Source organism: Pipistrellus kuhlii, unplaced genomic scaffold (assembly GCF_014108245.1).
Source record: "Pipistrellus kuhlii isolate mPipKuh1 unplaced genomic scaffold, mPipKuh1.p scaffold_m20_p_3, whole genome shotgun sequence".
Classification (NCBI taxonomy): domain Eukaryota; kingdom Metazoa; phylum Chordata; class Mammalia; order Chiroptera; family Vespertilionidae; genus Pipistrellus; species Pipistrellus kuhlii.
In genome coordinates, this window is record NW_023425529.1 from 73,927,594 (window position 1) to 73,946,513 (window position 18,920).

General features: G+C 37.5%; 1 protein-coding gene across 8 annotated transcripts in view; it reads right to left on the reverse strand.

Annotated features, from left to right (window-relative positions):
- Positions 1-2,459: 2,459 nt before the first annotated feature.
- The window catches only part of KITLG (KIT ligand), an 89,343-nt gene continuing 72,882 nt past the window's right edge, over positions 2,460-18,920 (reverse strand). For 4 of the 8 annotated variants that reach the window (XM_045588326.1, XM_036455999.2, XM_036456003.2 and 1 more), the window contains 3 exons: positions 17,361-17,470; positions 15,463-15,539; positions 2,460-6,959 (listed from right to left, as the gene is read on the reverse strand). In XM_045588326.1, the coding sequence (XP_045444282.1) occupies positions 6,890-6,959; positions 15,463-15,539; positions 17,361-17,470 (257 nt within the window). In that variant the 3' untranslated portion in view covers positions 2,460-6,889. Of the gene's footprint in view, positions 6,960-15,462; positions 15,540-16,587; positions 16,656-17,360; positions 17,471-18,920 lie in introns of all 8 variants that reach the window. The other 4 variants (XM_045588327.1, XM_045588325.1, XM_036456008.2 and 1 more) reach the window with 2 other exon arrangements.

Here is an 18,920-nt window from a genome sequence, read left to right on the forward strand (position 1 = left end):
GACTTCAAACTGTATTACAAAGCCACTGTTCTCAAAACAGCCTGGTAGTGGCACAAGAACGGACATAAAGATCAATGGAATAGAATCAAGAACCCAGATATCAACCCAAATCACTATACTCAATTAATATTTGACAAAGGAGGCACAAATATACAATGGAGTCAAGACAGTGTCTTCAATAAATGGTGTTGGGAAAATTGGACAGACACATGCAAAAGAATGAAACTAGATCACCAACTTACACCATACACAAAAATAAACTCAAAATGGATACAGGACTTAAACATCAGATGGGAATCCATAAAAATACTAGAATCATCCACAGGCAGCAAAATCTCAGACATGTGCCAAAAGAACTTCTTCACTGATACTGCCCCTAGGGCAATGGAAGCTAAAGAGAAAATTAAACAAATGGGTCTACATCAAAATAAAAAGCTTTTTTTACAGCAAAAGAAACCATCAACAAAACAACAAGAAAGCCCATGGTGTGGGAGAACGTATTTGCAAATAATACCACTGATAAAGGTTTAATCTCCAACATCTACAGACAGCTTATAGAACTAAATAAAAGGAAGATGAATGATCCAATTAAGAAATGGGCAATGAACCTAAATAGAATATTTTTAAAAGAAGACAGAAGGTAGGCCAAAAGGCACATGAAAACATGCTCAAAGTCACTAATTATCTGAGAGATGCAAATCAAAACAACAATGCGGTACCATCTCACACCTGTCAGAATGGCCAACATCAACAAATCAACAAACGACAAGTGTTGGCGAGGTTGTGGAGAAAAAGGAACCCTCGTGCACATCTGGTGGGAATGCAGACTGGTGCAACCACTGTGGAGAACAGTGTGGAGTTTCCTCAAAAAACTGAAAATGGTACTCCCATTTGACCCAGTAACCCACTCCTAGGAATATATCCCAAGAAACTAGAAACACCAATCAGAAAGAATATATGCACCCCTATGTTCATAGCAGCACGATCTACAATAGCCAGAATTTGGAAACAGCCTAGGTGCCCATCAGCAGATGATTGGATCCAAAAACTATGGTACATCTACACAATAGAATACTATGCTGCCATAAAAAAGAAGGAATTCTCATCATTTGCAGCAACCTGGATGGAATTGGAGAACATCATGCTGAGTGAAATAAGCCAATCAATGAAAGAGAAACACCACATGACCTCACTCATTTATGGATAATAAAGAACATTATAAACTGATGAACCAAAAGATAGATATAGAGGCAGTTAAGCAACAAGCAGACTGTCAAATTACAGTGGGGAGGGGAGGGAGATCTGGGGGAGATAATAGATCAACCGAAGGACTTATATACATGCATATAAGTACAACCAATGGACATAAAACTCTGGGGAGGGAGGGTATGTATGGGAGGGATGGGGGCAAACAAAAATCAATAAAATATATTAAAAAATAAATAAATAAAAATAATAAAAATAAAAATAACCCCCCCCCCCCAAAAAAAAAGTCAAATACCAGCCTGAGATAAAGCAGGATGATCACTTATTGTCTAAATCACATAAGCATAATGATGTTTGACCTTGCCATTTCCCTTAGAAACATATACCAGCTTCCCATTGCCCCTAAGAAAAATGTCTTCCCTCGTTATGGCATTCAAGGCTCTGGTCTCATCTCTCTATAAGTTTCATTATGCTCTACTAGAGGCTGATGCATGAAATTTGTGCATGGATAGGGTCTGTAGCCTGGCCAGTGATCAGGTTCCTCACCTCCTGGCCTCCCTGCCTACTCCATCTCTTGCTCCCTCAGCGCCCTCCCCCCCCCACCTCTGGTCACCGGCCATGTTCTGTGCCACCTCCTGGTGGTCAGCATACCTCATAGCTGGCGATCAAACTCCCAGTGTCCTGGTTGAACTCCTGAGGAGACAATTTGCATATTAGCCTTTTATTAGATAGGATAGGCTTAGAACACATTGGTTTGATTTCAGGAAATAAGTTGAGAAATTTTAGAAGTTCCTGCTCTCAAGAATAGTGGGCATAATTCTCCTTCTCTATGAAAATCTGTTTCATCCTTGTGTTAGCCTAGACACCAACTTCTATATGATCTTCTCTCTTCTATGACCATTTCTCTTTCCTGAGCATATTAATTGAACCTCACATTTACACTTAGGTAGTTACTTCAATGTGGCTTTATATCTACAATGGTTTTCATATCTTCTCTCCAATTAAGTTAGAAATTTCTTGAGATCAAACAGTGTGTTAATTCAACTTTATCTTTCCTGATTAATTTACCTATTTTAGTGACCAATAAATAATTATTGAATTAAAATGATTTCTTATTCTCTTCTGTCCATATTACACTAAAATCTAAATTACTGACAAAGTTTCCATAGAAAATTTTGATTTTAGCTTAAATACTGAACCATGCTGTTAATGTATGAGGTAACCTTAAAATAGCAAATGACAGGGCAAATTTATGAGAGTGCATAAAATTCTTTATTTAGAACAATAAAGTATATGTATATATAATGTAATTTCAAATTCAAACCTGTATAAAAAAGGTCAGGACATATACCTATTTTAAAAAGTACACATACAGTATATACACATACACATCACATTTTACAACCTTTTTTATTTAATTAAACTTCAGTCATAATAAAACTATTTAGAATAGTGTTGACATACATTTACATTACAATATGCAAACTCCAATCAGACTGAACTAGCAATATATCTGTGCATCCATCTACATGTCTGAATACTTTTCACATCTACTGATTTTAAAAAATTGTGCCAAGTGGGACACTATAATCACACATTAACCCTTAGAACACAGAAGAATAAGATATTTTGATTGGAAAATGTTTTTTAGTGAGTGTTACAGCTCAGAAATCAAGTAACTGAAAATACTATGGTTTTTAGTTTAAACAGTTATCTTAATTTTATTTAAACAAAATCATAAGGATGTAGTTGGAGATGGCAGTTGTCAGTTTATAATGCTTAGTGAACATTTTAGGATCATGAATGCCATTTTAATATGTATTATTTCTAAAACAATAGCTTGTTAGGAAACAGAATTACTAACAAGGGCATTTCCAGGCTTGTTCATGGAAAGCAGCAACACCTCACATGTGTATGCTGATACTATATATGAACTAATTAGAATTTCCATCTGAATGCTTATATTTTAATGCCAATTTAAAAATAATATTGTTTCAAAGACAAGCTAGCTTATTTTAAAAATTATTTTCCCACTTCCCAATTTAAAATGAAATTTATGAATTTCCTCTTTCCAAATCGAGTCTAAATTACCTTTTGGCATTCAAAAAACTATGAGCATCCTACATTTTCTGCTGTTAACTTTTAAGAAAATGAGGAAATTTAAATGCTTAATTTGGTACATTTTCAAATGTTACACACATCTTATAGTGTATCTCTTCCTGACTAAAATGCAGTAATGCTGTTCATTCTTCAGAAGCAATCCAAAAACATTCGTTTAAGCAAAGCAAATGCCATCTCTGTGTACATGGTTATACACTGTACATGAGACTGAATTTCACTTTTACTAATGGACCCTATTTACATTACAAACAAGAACAGCAATGGTCAAATTGCTTATTCACGGAGATCAGAGTTGGATATTTTTCATGCGACAGTTTCAGCTCTATTTTATCTTCATTGTCAGTCATATATCAATAGGCTTCTCACTTAATGTGAGCCATCTGAGTTCGTCATATAGATAATTACAAAACTGAGACCCAGTGAGGGAGGTGATTGACCTGTTTCAGTTAATAGCAGAGATTTCTTACAGTTTTTCCCAACATTTATCCCATTATGCCAAACTACCTTTTGGAAAAATAATTTTTAGTTAAAAAAAACACATAGATATGGGATGGCTAAAAGCCTATATTGGAATTATATGTTGAAACCAAAACCTAGCTTCAGAAAAACAAGAAATATCCATGAATTCGGAATAATTTTTTTTTTTTTGTTAATTTAACTTTAATTGAATTAGTGTTCCAAAATATGCCACAAAATTTCTCCAAAGTATTTTAATGCTCAATGAAAGGTGTTTGTTACTAAAAACAAACACTTCATTATGGACACATGCTTTTTCATACATTTTCATTTTTCACATGCTTAATCCTTTCTAAAAAGGATAGGCTACTTATTCTATTATTGTATTTTAAAACAATTTGTCTCTGACTCTAAAAAGTGGCAGTGTGGTGAGCACCTTTGATAATAATACAAAAATTTGATATCACTGGGCAGGAACAGTTTATCACAGAGCCAGTTTCTTTCTTAAAAAAAAAATTGATTTCAGAGAGGAAAGGAAAGGGAGACAGAGATAGAAATATCAATGATGAGAGAGAATCATCGATAGGCTGCCTCCTGCACACCCCACACTGGGGATTGAGCCTGCAACCTGGGCATGTGCCCTGACCCAGAATGAACCATGACCTCCTGGTTCATAAACCACCAGGCCACTCTGTCTGGGCAAGCCAATTCTTTATAAACTTGGGTTCTACCAAAATGATGCAAAGCTTTAGGTATAATTTAGAATCAGTAGACTTCTGAGATAATTTTAAAAGGCAATTTTGAAACCACTGATTTATAAAGAAGACTATTCAAACATATACCAGAAAAGACAAAGCAAAAATATAGATAATATATATTTTTTCTTACCTTAAAGCAGATATGACACAGTTAATGCCCAAGCAGCTAGCATCTAAAAATAATGTTCAGCATTTTTCTATTGTTCATAAATTTTATGAAATTTCAGTGTTTTAAAAATTGGTAATCCATGTACCTCTCAATGAATCAATACATTTAATTAGGCAGAATATAGCTTCCCTCGCAACTATGCCAGATATCATAAGTTGCTGAATTTGTTTCTTAAACTCTATCGATTTGGACCCTGACCTTGAGTGTTAAAACCCAGCTACTGGCTGAGAACAAAAGAACACTTATTGTACTCTCAAGCTCATAAAACAGCAACTTAGGTGCCTAAGAAAACTGAAACCATTGGTGAAATAGTCGAACTATTATCAGTTTTCTCCATCTACTTATGACCTACTCACACAAGTCATACTCACCTATGTCTATTTTCCTCAAAACAATCACTGTCACATGCCTGAGACAGGTCCTTTCAGCAATTAAACTGATATCTGGTTCTATTACTAATTGATTTCTATTACAATGGGATATCTGAGGGCCTCAATAAGGTAATGCAGCTTCCCAAACACTGGCTTGTATTTTAGGGGGAAAAAATGACTAGTGTTTGAGGAACCACAGAACTTTAAAGAAGAGAGGGATTAAAGAAGAGAGGGATTGTATAAATCATTTGGGCTCTTTGGTTCAAAAAAAAGATCAAAGGCCACATACTGAAGTTGTATTTGGATTTTCTTTGAACATAAGCTAAAATCCAACTACACTAGAAATTCTTAGACTTTAAAAATCAAAGGAAAGTAGCAGTTTTTCATGCCCTTTTGTATCACTACATTGAAGACGGTCATCTGGTGGTGGGAGTTCATGTCATTAATGTTGGTATAAGAAGTAAGTTATAATGGCAGGCTTTGGATTCCTTTATGTGCATGTTCATGATATAGTAAGAGAACCTCCTTCAAGATAAGTCATCAGAAATCATTTTTTCACTTTGGTCAGATGTTTCTTTGACCATAAAATAAAAATAAAAATAAAAAACATTGGCAAGGAAACTTCACATGATGTCTCACAAGTTCTAGTTTAAAAGCGCAATGTCCACCTTGGGAATTCCTGCCAAATTCACTTTTAATATGACAAATGCTGTCATACATTTTAAATAGCAAACTGACATGCATAACTACATAAAACTCTCTTTTTATTTAATTCATAAACCTTAATGGATATAGAGTGCCTGATTTTAAATAAATGGATCCTTTAAAACAGATAATGGTGATTATACTATAAATAAGTAGAGTTTCCTGATTCCTTGCATTCTTATAAAAGCCAAGTAACCTAGTTTCAACACCCATCTCAGCATGTGGGTGTTGTGGTTTTCTAACCTTACATACTAAATATCATAATTTATTTTTACTCTCTCCCATGGTGGAAATCGAAAACAGGACCTTCATACATTCAGCAATTTCTCTTAACTCTGTAATAGTTTTAGAATATAAACATTTTGTAATATATTTTGCAAGCATGATTTATACACCCGCCAGTGGTCAAGGGAAAAGGCCGTCCTCACCAGGGGTGACAAACATCTTCCTTGGCGGCTGCCCTGCTGCTCAGTGTCCATAGCTTCTTCGTGCGATGACTCTTTGGGAGAGTCTCCCCCTGCAAAGGCGTCACTGTTCCCATTCGGTACCAGCCAACCATGCCCCTTTGTCTCGTGCAATGTGGGTGAGCACGGTTTATATCGGAAGAGACCGAGATCAGACCCAAATCATTAGCGGCTAAGAAGCTGACATGATACCTGCTCCGATCACTTTTCCTCCACCGCTTTGAATATGTGCAGTGGCTGATGCTATTGAGTTTTTGTCTTTAAAATTCTTCTAGCTCCCTTTGAGAAAAATTATTACCGCAACTATCCAGCTTGAACGCTACTTGAAGGAACCCAGGTAACTACAAACTGCAGGTTGTAACTAAAAATAAACTATGTGGCTTTTCAGCAACTAGACATTTCTGGAGGCATGCAAAGCGGGCGTGCAGTCTGGGACACGTGCTTTCTCTCCCAACATCAGTTGCAGGTTCTAAGATGACACAAGTCCCCCAGGTCCTTAAAATAGAGTCCTGCTCCATGCAAGTTCTTCTTTATAGATGATTAATTCAGTGCCAGTTTCACAGTTAAAACACTTTGTTGCAATTTCTGAATCATCCATATAGAGTCATGGGTAGCAAGAACAGGAAAAGACGCGGTCTGTCACTCCAGACAGAATATGAATTTGTTTAAAGCGGCTTCATTTATGAAGCAAACATGAACTGTTACCAACCTAGAGAGGAAAGACAAAAAGAGAGGTTATGGTGTATCTGCTTTGTGCCTCCTTTTCATTCTCAATGTATGAACTCATGTAATTAGAGAATTAGTTTCAGGTTATAATGTATGTTTCACTTACACAGACTAAAATGACTTGACAATTGTTTTCCTAGATGCAGTGATCAGTCACTCTCTATGCTCTCCCTGGTAACATTGAACATTATCTGAAGTGACTTTATTGTTTATTGCTTGTCTGCTCCTATTGAATATACGAAGCGTTGTCTATCTTTTTTACTTACTGCCATATTTCAATACCTAAAACAGTGCCTGACGTAAAATAATACTCAATAATTATTTCTTGCACGTAAGAAAGGATGAATGAATATCCTGTGGCTTTCATACCCAAAGCATCCCATACATTATCTCTATTATTTGTGGTAAGAGGATACTTAACGTATATAGCCTTGAATTTCTCAAACAAGGCTATGGAAAGGTAGCAGATAGGTGGTGAGGGGAGAGGGCATGACGGACAAAGGCAATGTTTAAAGAGATGGAGTAGCATGAAAGAGATAGCTGGGACAAGTGGAGAAGCTGGGCAGAGGCCCAGGCAGTAACAGCCTCCTTGTGCAGTGCCAGCATCTGCACAAGGAGGCTGTTACTGCCAGGTTCTAGCAATGGCTTCTCCCAACGGAGGAAATAGCAGCAGCAAGATCTCACTCAACCCTGTCAAACAGAAAGCAGAAAGACAGAAATCCTGGCACCACATCCTGACAAAACCTCTGGGAGGTTCATTTGCCTGGGCACAGCTTACTGTACTTGTCCAAGCATGAAAGCCAGGCTTTGTTTTAGTTCTTCTGCGCTGGTGTTAGACCACTAAGCTTTGGACTTAGCTTTCAGATTTTGCAACTTTTGAGTGAAATATTTGTACTTCTTTGTTTATTTATTTTTATTATAGACAGTATTGTCTACCACAACCCTAAATAAATGTGCATTCCTTTTCTTCTCTAATCACTACTTTTCCCCTTATCTCCGTATTTATTTATCAATCCCAGAATCAGATCACTGGTTTTAAGCTATGTATGAAATTCAATAGTACAAGTAATAAGAAGTGCAGTATTTTTCCAGTCTTCCTAAATGCAGTATACTAAAAACCATATTATATGACAATTTATCAAACAGAGAAATTTAGGAACTAGAGAACCTGTGTTTAGGAATGCAGAATTAAATCCTGAAGGAAAATTAAGAGGCATTAAGAGAAAACTTCAGAAATCTAAAATACACTGCAGATATTTTAAAAACAAAGTTTAGTTAAAAAAAAGCAAGAGGGAAGAGCAAAAATATCTATATCTATATCTACATGTATATCTACGTGAATATCTATAACTATATCTATATATCTGAATATATATACATATATAAAGCTATGAATAATTTAAAATTATAAATTTAAATATAGAAAAGCAAGATTACAAATCTATTTCTTATTCTGTCCCTGAGTTATTTAGCAAAGAAAAGAGACTTGAAAGCTGGCAACTGTTTTCCCAGAGAATAAAACTACAATTTTTATAATAATAATCTGGCTTTTTACCACAACCTCATGAAATAAGCAGGGTGAGTATTATTATCCCCTTGTTATATGTGAAAAACTAGTGCTTAAAAGACAACTGACTCATTCAGGAACTTACAGCTAGTTAAATTTTCAGAGTCAAGGCTTGAGCCCAAGTCTAATCCCTTCTAATCCTCAGCTTTACAATGTGTCTATAGACAGAGAGCTCAAAACATAAACTCCAAAGCCTCAGAAATTCTCAGGAAATACCTGGTGAAGAGTCCTATTCTTGCCACTTGGTAACCACACATTCCTGGGTCCTGTTTGCTCAATGGCCCTGCTTGCTTCACTCATGCCCATCTGTATTCCAATTCTAGAATCTGGCTTAGATCTATAGGAAACTTCCAGATTGGGTTTCTCTCTACCAGCCTCATTATAATAAGAACTGCTTTCTGCTCTTACCATGCTGGGGGAAGTCAATAAGCATTGCTAAACCAGTGTCTATAAACTCATGCTATTTACTGTCAACCACCCAGGGCCTTCTGGGTGACTATGCAGTCCTCCTACCAAGGTCTCAATTAAAATTCTTTGTAGATGACTCCCAAATGCAGCCCTGACTGTTCTCTGTATTCTAGTCTCACATATTTGGCCACAGTTAGCTCCTTCTATTTTCTTTTCACGACACCACTATCTGATTAGTCCCAAAGGCTCCATATCGCCCCGAAGTCCTCCCTGTAATCTTAAGACGCGCATCCCATCAGTAACTAGGAATTCTTGGTTCCTTTACTGAAATGTCTCCAAAATGGCCCAGGCTTTCCTGTTTCCATGGCCCCAACCCTAGTCCAGGTCATGGTTCTCTCACATCTGTTTAGAAGATGGGCCTCCTAACTGGACCTCCGGACTCCAGTTCACCACTAGTGTTATCTGGCCTCACTACCTCGGATTCCTTTCCTAAAACTCTGCTTTGATTGTATCACTCACATCTCTTTTGAGCCCTCCAACAACTGATGTTACTCAACAGTGTGGAAGGCCCAATGCTTGGAGTTTTTTAAACTGATCCCCACACTTTCTTCTTTCCTTTAATGGTTTATGTGTGACCTCTCCTAGAGCCCAATTGGACAAACTGACTCTGGAACACAGCCTATACTTTTGGTCTCTTGGAATTAGTTTGTACCATTTGCAACATCCAGATTACTCCTCACCTAGTGCTAAGAAAATTTAACATCTAACTCAGTACCAATGCTTACCTCCATTACCTGTACAATGAAGCCCTTCTCCGATTGCTGATTTTTCTCTCCCTTCAAATAAAGCAACCGTCTATGGGTTTGCATGGTACAATTCTAAGGGATTCCACCTAGACTAGGGGTGTCGAACTCAATCAGAGAAGGGGCCAAAATCTAAAATCCAGCCTAAATCGCGGGCCGAATGGTTTACTGAACAGTCATAAACTGTCATTGTGATGGAAACGCAGCGGAGTGCAGTGATGACAGCACGGTGCGGGCCACATTGCAAGGCCTGGCGGGACGGATTTGGCCCGCGGGCCTTGTGTTTGACACATGTGATCCTAGACCAATATCTAGAGCTATGATGCAGGCACCGCCTATACAACCATTTGCAATGACCTTACCTCGGGTCTCTTTATTGCATTTTCCTTGTAAGCTCCTTTAGTTACTTTTAAAACTTTTTTGAATAGGTTATTATGCATATGTCCTATTTCCTTTTGTAGGCTATAAGCAATTTGAGGATACAACTAGGTTATATTAAGCTTTGCATTGAATAATGCAAAGAGTGAAGAGTGAGGAGCAAAATCTTCCTATAATATATTCCATTTCTCTCCCTTAAACTGTGTTGTACATAAACCAATAAATAAAAAAATTATACAGGAGTGCTTTACATATGGATACTTGGCATTAGTTAATCGACTGAGTGGATTTTTAATTTTTCTTTAATTTTTCATGTCTGATGTCAAATAAACACAGTTTTAGTATATTTTCTCTTAGAGGCACTTTTTTTTTGTTTCTAGTTCATTATTTTATATTATTTTCTTGTATTTAAAATCTCAAACTCTTGCCCTAGATGGTTTGGCTCACTGGATAGAGCACTGGCCCACAGACTGAAGGGGCCTGGGTTCGATTCCATGTAAGGGCACCACTATCTAGTTAGTCCCAAAGGCTGCATATCACCCTGAGCCTGGAGTTGCGGGCTCAATCCCAGTCCCTCTGCAGAAGGCAACAAGTCAATGTGTCTCTCTCATATTTATGGATTTTTCTCTCTCTGTGTCTTTCCTACTGCCTTCCTCCCTCTCTTTCTCTCTCTCTCTCTCAAAAAAAAAAAAAAATCAATTGAAAAATATCCCTTGGGTGAAGATTAAAAAATAAAATAAAAATATTAAATTCCCCTCTTTATTTCAAATTATAGGCTATTTCCTTTGGAGAACTAACTATTCCACTGTTTCTGTTCTAGTGTTCTAAAATTTGTCCTGATTTAATTTGTTTTAGTGAGTGAAACTTCCATTTCAGGGAGAAATACTCACCATAAATCTGAGTCATTCCCCCTGTATTTACTCATTTCTAACAAAACAAAACAAAATAAAAATAAAATGAATATAATTAAAATTATGTCTAAATTTTAAAATATCCTAATATATAAAAACCTTGGGTCAAAATGATCACTAGTGACCAAGGTTCAACCAACTGGAAGTCAGCACTGATTGCTTCTGCTGCAGGTATGGTGCCCCAGCACTGACAGCTGAGGGGGCTGCAAATCAGGGCCAGAGAGAGGCCTGAAGAGAGAAGCAGGGACTGATCTATTGCCTCTAGGGCAGCTTTTGATCAGCATTTGCCTCTCTCTCTCTCCCAGTCTGGCCAGCAGCTGTGCCTTCATTTCTCTCCAGGCCTTCACTGTGGCTGCTGATTAGCCCTACCTTTCTGTTCAGGCCCCATTGATAGGACCAGAGATGCTGACTGGCATAGGAACTGATCCATCAGAACCAAATGTGGGTGCTGTGAAGAACCAATGGCTACCTAGGAAGTGGAGCTATTAAAACTGACTGGTATAGAAACCGACCAATCAGAACCAAATTGGTCAGCAGAGGAGGACAGTTGGGGGCAAGATCAGGCTTGCAGGGGAGGGCCATTGGGGTTGAGATCAGGCCGGCAAGGGAGAGCAGTTGGGAGCAAACATGCTGGGAGGGGAGGGCAATTGGGGGTGAGATCAGTCTGGTAGGGGAGGCCCATTGGGGGCAACCAGGCTGGCAGGGGAGGGCAATTAGGGGCGATCAGGCAGGTAAGCAGAGGCAGTTGGGGGGGGGGGGGTCAGGCAGGTAGTCAGGTAAGCAGTTAGGAGCCAGCAGTCCTAGAATGCAAGAGGGATGTCCGACTGCCGGTTTAGGCCCGTTCCTGGTGGGGTCCTCAGTTGGAGAGGGTGTAGGATGGGCTGAGGGAACCCCCTTCCAGGCATGAATCTTGTGCACTGGGCCTCTAGTATAATTATAACTCCCCATTTAATTTCTATCTTGGTATTTTTTATTACTGTTATTCTAAGTTTACAGCAGATTTCTTCTCCCATGTCTGCTCTTCCAAATCTTTCCCTGAACCACATCCTTTTCCCCAAATTATACTCAAATTTCCTCAGAAGTTTTAAACTTGTGTTGGTATAGGGACAAGCAAAATATTTTCCTCTATACAGCGGATACATATTTTGACTTTGGAGTATGCAGATTCATGATAATGAGCTGCCCTTTTTTTCTTCCCTTTTCCTATCTTCAGCATTTGACTTACTTTGACATATAAAAGTCTACTTTTGTTCCTATTTTCAGGATATTTTTTTTTTGTGTGTGTTAATCCTCACTGAGTACAATTTTTCCATTGATTTTTTTTTTTTTTTTTTTAGAGAAGGTGGAAGAGAGAAAAGGAGGGAGAGAGGGGAAAAAAAAAGAGAAGGAGGAGAAACACCACATGACCTCACTCATTTATGGATAATAAACAACATTATAAATTGATGAACCAAAAGATAGATATAGAGACAGTAAAGCAACAAGCAGACTGTCAAATTACAGTGGGGAGGGTAGGGAGATCTGAGGAAGATAAGAGATCAACCGAAGGACTTGTATACATGCATATAAGTACAGTCAATGGACACAAAACTCTGGGGAGGGAAGGCATGTATGGGAGGGAGGGCAATGGTATATGTACAGAGATAATAATTTAATAAAAACATTAAAAAAATAAAAAAAATAAAAAAATAAAAAGCCAAAAAAAAAAAAAAAAAGAAGAAGAAGAGAGGGAGGGAGAGGTAGGAAGAGAGAGGGAGAGGGAGAGAGAGAGAAAAAGAGAAAAAGGAAGAGAGAGATATGTGAGACAAATAGACACATCAGTTTGTTGCCTGCCATACCAGGGCTGGGGTTCAACCTGCAATGCAAGGCACATGGCCTTGACTGGAAATCGAACCCGCAACCCTTCAGTGCTTGGGCCGACACTCTAATCACTTGGCAACACCGTCTAGGGCTTATTTCTATCAATTGTATTCTCATATTATTGCAATGCTCTGAGATAGTCATTCATATCTCCCATTTATTTACTGAACAAATTCTTACTCATCCCTTACATGCCCAGGGAGTTTGGTGAGAAACAAATCCTGCCTTTTACAAGCTTGTCAATTGGAAGAGGAAACAAAATGTCTGTGTAAGTAACTGCTAATATTCAATATATTAGTATTAAAGGCCATATGGAAAATAACAAAACACAGAAGGCCATCATGGGGGATTACTTTCATGAAGGTTGTTAGCGTTTTGGAGTTTGTGGTATCTGAGCTGAATCTTAAGGGAGTTTTGCAGAGATGAGGAGGAAGGTACCTTATGAATGATTATGCTACTCCATTTTATATTGACTACTGGATATGCAATAAATTTATTTCTAAAAAATCCAGGGCTTGGTTTTTAACCTGTCTACTTTAATTTGTTTTATGCATGGATAATAGTTTATATTTTAGAAAAACTAAATTAGTCATTTCCCATATGAGTATTGCACACTTTACTGTTCTAGTGACCAAAATCAACAATTAAAATTGTTTATCTTATTGAGGCAAGAACACCTAATGTGAGATCTCCCTTCAACACACTTTTATTTTATGTACACACAATAGCCTTGTTAACTGTAGATATAATGTGCAGTAGATCTCATGGTCTTCTCCTTACTTGGTAAACTTTCACTCAGGGTTTATTCATTCACTCAGCTGTTCATTCAGCAAACACTTACTGAGAGTCTGCAATGTACTGCCAACAAGTGAGGAGCTACAGTGGGAACAGGACAGGCGTGGTTCCTGTCCTTAATACTCCCCGGCTAGTAGACTGATGCAAAAGTTGCTTGATTACAATTACTTTAAAATGCCATGTTTTTTTTGTCTCTTAAATAAGTGCCCTGGGTTTTCTCATCACATAGTCAACTCTCTAAATGTCACAGGACAAAGGCTCCAATTAAAAACACACGATTAAAGACCCGTGTGCCAGAACAGGGTCCCAGCAGTGCAATCCAAAGCCAAGCAGCAGAGGACATTGCTTGCACTTTTATGACTCAATTAACTGTTTAATGTGCAATTTGGGATGTCTGGCTGAGGGGACTGAAATGGCAGACAGGGAAGATACAGTGAGGCTTGTGTTCGGGTTGTGGGACAGAGAAATAGATTTCTAGGCAAAGACAATGATTTCATCTTGGGGAATGTGACTCCAGAAAATAAAAAGAGCCACACTACGGTTGTATTCATTTACATCATATCACAGGAAAACTGAGCCTAGAAAGAAGCTGGGATTCATGCTTTGGGCACAGATCAAGAGCATGTTTATAGGCAAAAATGAAGTCTGTACAGTAGAAGGTTAAAGTGTTAGAGAAATGTGGGGCATCATTATTATCGTATCATGTGATTTTGGATTGTTGAAAGCGATGTTCTGTACCTATAAAACTGAGCACTCCTGGAGGAGCAGAAGGCTCTGTGACCCAGTTTTCTGGGTGAGGTTTAAATCTAGAGCTAAAATGTTGGAATCTGGGACAGAAGTGCAAGTTGGAAGGAGGCCAGGATCACCACTGAATCTCTATGCCATCTAGGAGGGTTAGTGATTGTGAGAGCGGATGGGAAGAACTACGGAGCATGAGAGAACACGCAGACCCCATGGTCATATTATAAATTCGCCCAGGACTCCATGGGCATAACAAGATTAAGAGCCAGTTGGCAGAAGTGAAAGTGAGAAGAGCATGAACCCTTCCATGCTGGACCAGGTTAGTACCACGTAGAGTGATTCCCCCAACAGTGTCTGGAGTTGGAACACTCATGTCTTCTGGACATGTTTTCTCACTTCCTCGTCCTCCAAGCCCCTGACCTACACAACCACAGCAGGTTATCTGTGACTGGTTTACATTCAGTGCCTCCTGGACTCTGTACTGTGATGAGGGACAATGATCACCAGTCATGTGGCAGGTGGCACTTTACCTTGACAGTTTCCCTCTCCTGACTCTAAGATATTTTGACCTTTTCTCCTTCTCCTTAAAATGGCAAGAAAGTGTTTTTAGTTTGTGCTCCTTTCAGCATTTAATAGATGAAATACTTTTTTTCTATTGTTACAGTAGTTACACCTAATTGAAATTGATTTTATTTTTTCTTCCTCTATTAATAATATTTTATTTTAGTCCTAATTTACTCTATTCCCTTGTGTAATTTATTTTCTGGCCTCAGAAATAATAAACACTTATCTGTTGATTTTTTACATATCTCCCATACCAGATGAACCCGCTGGTCAGGATGAGCACTGCTCTGCCTTTCAAAGCTTCAGAGTAACAATGGATTTGAAATGTACAGTTCAAATATAACAGAACCTTACCATTAACATACTGATATCAGCTCAATAGAAAATAATAGATGTAGTTTCTAAATTTTGGCTGTGTAATTTTTGTTAAATATTTCAGCTTGAATTTGAAAAACTTACCAATATACGAAAGTAACAGTGTAGATACAAGCCACAATTAGACTTCTTGAAACTCTCTCTCTTTTTCTTGCAACATACTGAAAAACAACAAGAAAAATGCTTATTTTCTTTTGGACAGAAATTCTGAAATGATCTAAACATTTTAAAAGGCAGATCCCTCTCTCCCCCATGTAAATACAGTAACAAAAGATGGCAAAGTTGAGTAGGAAGCTTACCCTCATGAGTATAACTATAAGAATGAAGGAAGAATTTATCTGCCTCAATATAATTTCCCAAGCAGATTTTTAAATTCTCTATGCATATACACATACTAAAAATGTTTATATGTATTTAACATGTGAATCTGTATATACAGGCATGATCTGAGAGAAAGTAACAAGACAAATGAAAATCAAACCTGAACATAAAATCAAGGTATTAGTACTGGGAAATATGGCATAAGATAAACACGTGATCAGGGTCACCTACAGTAAATGGAAAGGTATCTTAAAGTAATTCTTATATTTGCCTTTGGAGAAAATAACAGGTTGGAAAAGTTGAGGGCTCTAAAAACTAGAATGATGGCAAACATTATTAAGTATGCGAGAGAAAAGTAACAAAGTAGCAAGTATCTTGACTTGGAAATGATCTTATGAGCCAAAGTTTAAAGAAGAATGAGACAAATGGAGAGTTTAGAGGGGCTAAGAAAAAGAAACATTCTGTGGCAGCAACTCAGGCAAAACATAATAAAGATTTGGATGAAGATAATCCCTATGGCCAAACTATTATAAAAGCTCAGCTTGTGAGAGATTTGAGAGAGGAATCAGTATGTCTTGGCAACAGTGTGGAACAGAAGGATAAATAAACGTGCCTACCGAGCTCCAAGACCAGAAGTCTGAGCAAGAAATAAAGTAGAGAGGACCACTTCTGACACCCAAGGGTTGTGAAGGGATTCTACAGCTGAATGGAGAGGTAGGCTTGAAGAAGGAGTGAGGGGTTAGAAGTGTGGATAAAGACTGGAGGGCACTGGTTGGGGGATGCTATTAAAAGAGGGAACCACTTCTTATAGGTATTCTGAGCATGTGTATGGTACATGAAATGCCAATGTCAAGATTACTTGTGCACACACTTAGTGAAACAAAATACCTTATCTCATTATCCTCTTCATTAATCTCTATATTTTCAACTGTCCTTGTAAGATTTGGTTGTTTTTTCTGGAAAAAAACAAAAAACAGTGATACATATAAAATTATCAATGCATAATATACTATTTCAGAGGTTAGTGGTCTCTACCTTTATCTTTTGTCAATAACTGCAATAACAATTGTCTTCAGCATGCAGCATGTGAGATATTTTTCCATTAAGAAATGATAAGAAATGCATGGTATTATCGACTCAACATTTTTAGACTATTGGAGGCAAAAAAGTAATAAAGAAACTGAAAGATTTAAATAGTAATCACATTTAAAAGATATTTCAAAAAGCTGAGTCACAATGATTTAGCATATTTTAAACTTTTAGACAGGCTTCAATAAAAAGAGAACAAAGGAGTAGAAATCTAAATTAGCAGATAATACAAATGTCATTTCCATTTGGCTTTAGAAGATTTTCAACATATTCTCCTTTCATTTTATATTTAGTTAAAGCTATTAACACCGTTGCATTGCTTCAGTCTGCATTCTCGGCCGGCGATCTGGTCTCCTAAGCATAATAGGTAATGCAAAGAAACCTTTCTAAGATTTTAAATTTGTTGTAATTAAATTAAGGTTGAACTTCACTTATTTTATCATTTTCTTAGGGAGATCTTTTCTCAGAAAAGGGCAATTTGTTTGTTAACCATTTATGTAAATATACTAAGAACAAATATATATATAAAGTTCAGAAAGTTTCTGATCAAGGAAAATAAAAACAACACTTACCTTCCAGTATAAAGCTCCAAAACCAAAGCCAATTAAAAGAGAGAAGAATGCTGGCAATGTCATGGCTGCCCATTGCAGCTTGGAGTCACCAATGGAATTCAAGGCCTGCCCTGTAATTTAAATAGGACAGTGGTGAGCACAGCATATCCATGCTGGAGGCTCTGCTCTATTGCTCTGGTAGCTCCCGCCTGTTTCTGTAACACGCTCTTGACCTATCTCTGTTTGAAATATTTAAACCACTGATTTTTCTGCTGAGTATTGTTTGGGAATGGCAATATAAATCCATGTAGTTTCCAAAAGGAAAATATATTGAAAAAGAGAAAAGAAAAAAAGAAAAGAAAAAAAAAACACAGACAAAAAGAAATTTGACTGGGTTAATGTTGATGCATAGGGAACACAGACGAGATGTATTCCTGGGTTTGGGGATGGGAGGGTGATTTATATTACCAAGCAAATCCATCTTCTGTGGCTTTATTTTCTAATATCTTTCACTTTCTCATTCTTGATATCTACCCAAGCAATTTTGTAAAGATGACATTTTGTAATCCAGATCAAGGTCTGCAAGCACTGTCATTCTGCATGCATAGTGGTTAGATTAGTTTTTGGCACCTTATGCTTAGGATCATGGTGTCTCCTCATTGCATCTTCAAAACACAGTTGCTGGATGCCAGGCAGTAACTGGCACTGTGCTATGGGTTAAAGCAGGGGTGGGGAACCTTTTTCCTGCCAAGGGCCATTTGGATATTTATAACTGATTCACAGGCAATATAAATTTATTAACTTAAAAATTAACCTGCTATATTTGGTCAAACCTTTAATTAACTCACTCCCAATGCCTTGGCAGGGCCAGACCAAATGATTTTGCAGGCCTTATATGGCCCATGGGCGGGATGTCCCCCACATCTAGCCGCTAAGACTTGATTTCTCAGACTTTTTATTTTGAAAAGCCTGAGACTATTGAACATTAACAAATAACTGAAAGCATCAGTGTCTCCCATTGCTTACTCTAAATAATAACTTAGTGAGAGAAAAAAACATATATTATCATGGAACACCTTCCTTGTTCCTGCTTTGATCTTTCAATAGAAGCAGGATGATTCATAATTTAAACAAAAAACTTCTCCCCCAAGGGTCTTTACCTCCCAACACAAAGTTTAGCATTTTGACAGAATTTTCTCAGTTTCTTGACAGGGAACAGCTTTGTTGTTTGGAAACACTGACGCGTGCCATTTTGGAAGTTAAAAATCTCAGTTTTCTTTTAAAGATGCAGTAAGTTTGGAAAGTATACAGTTTCAATGATTGATCAAAATGTAAACTAATCCAAGATAAAGCAACTGCTTTCGCTACAATATTTTGCCATGTTATCTGAGTTTCTGTCAGCCTACACTCACCTATTTAACATAAAAAGCACCTAAATATAGAACATAATACAAAAGAACTGGATCACTGTACATGCAGCAACATTTAGGAAAAAATAAACTCATAAATTAAACCTGAGAGGCAAGAAACAAATCTTATCTATTCTAGTGAGAACAGAAATTGCCTATTTCCCCATCATTT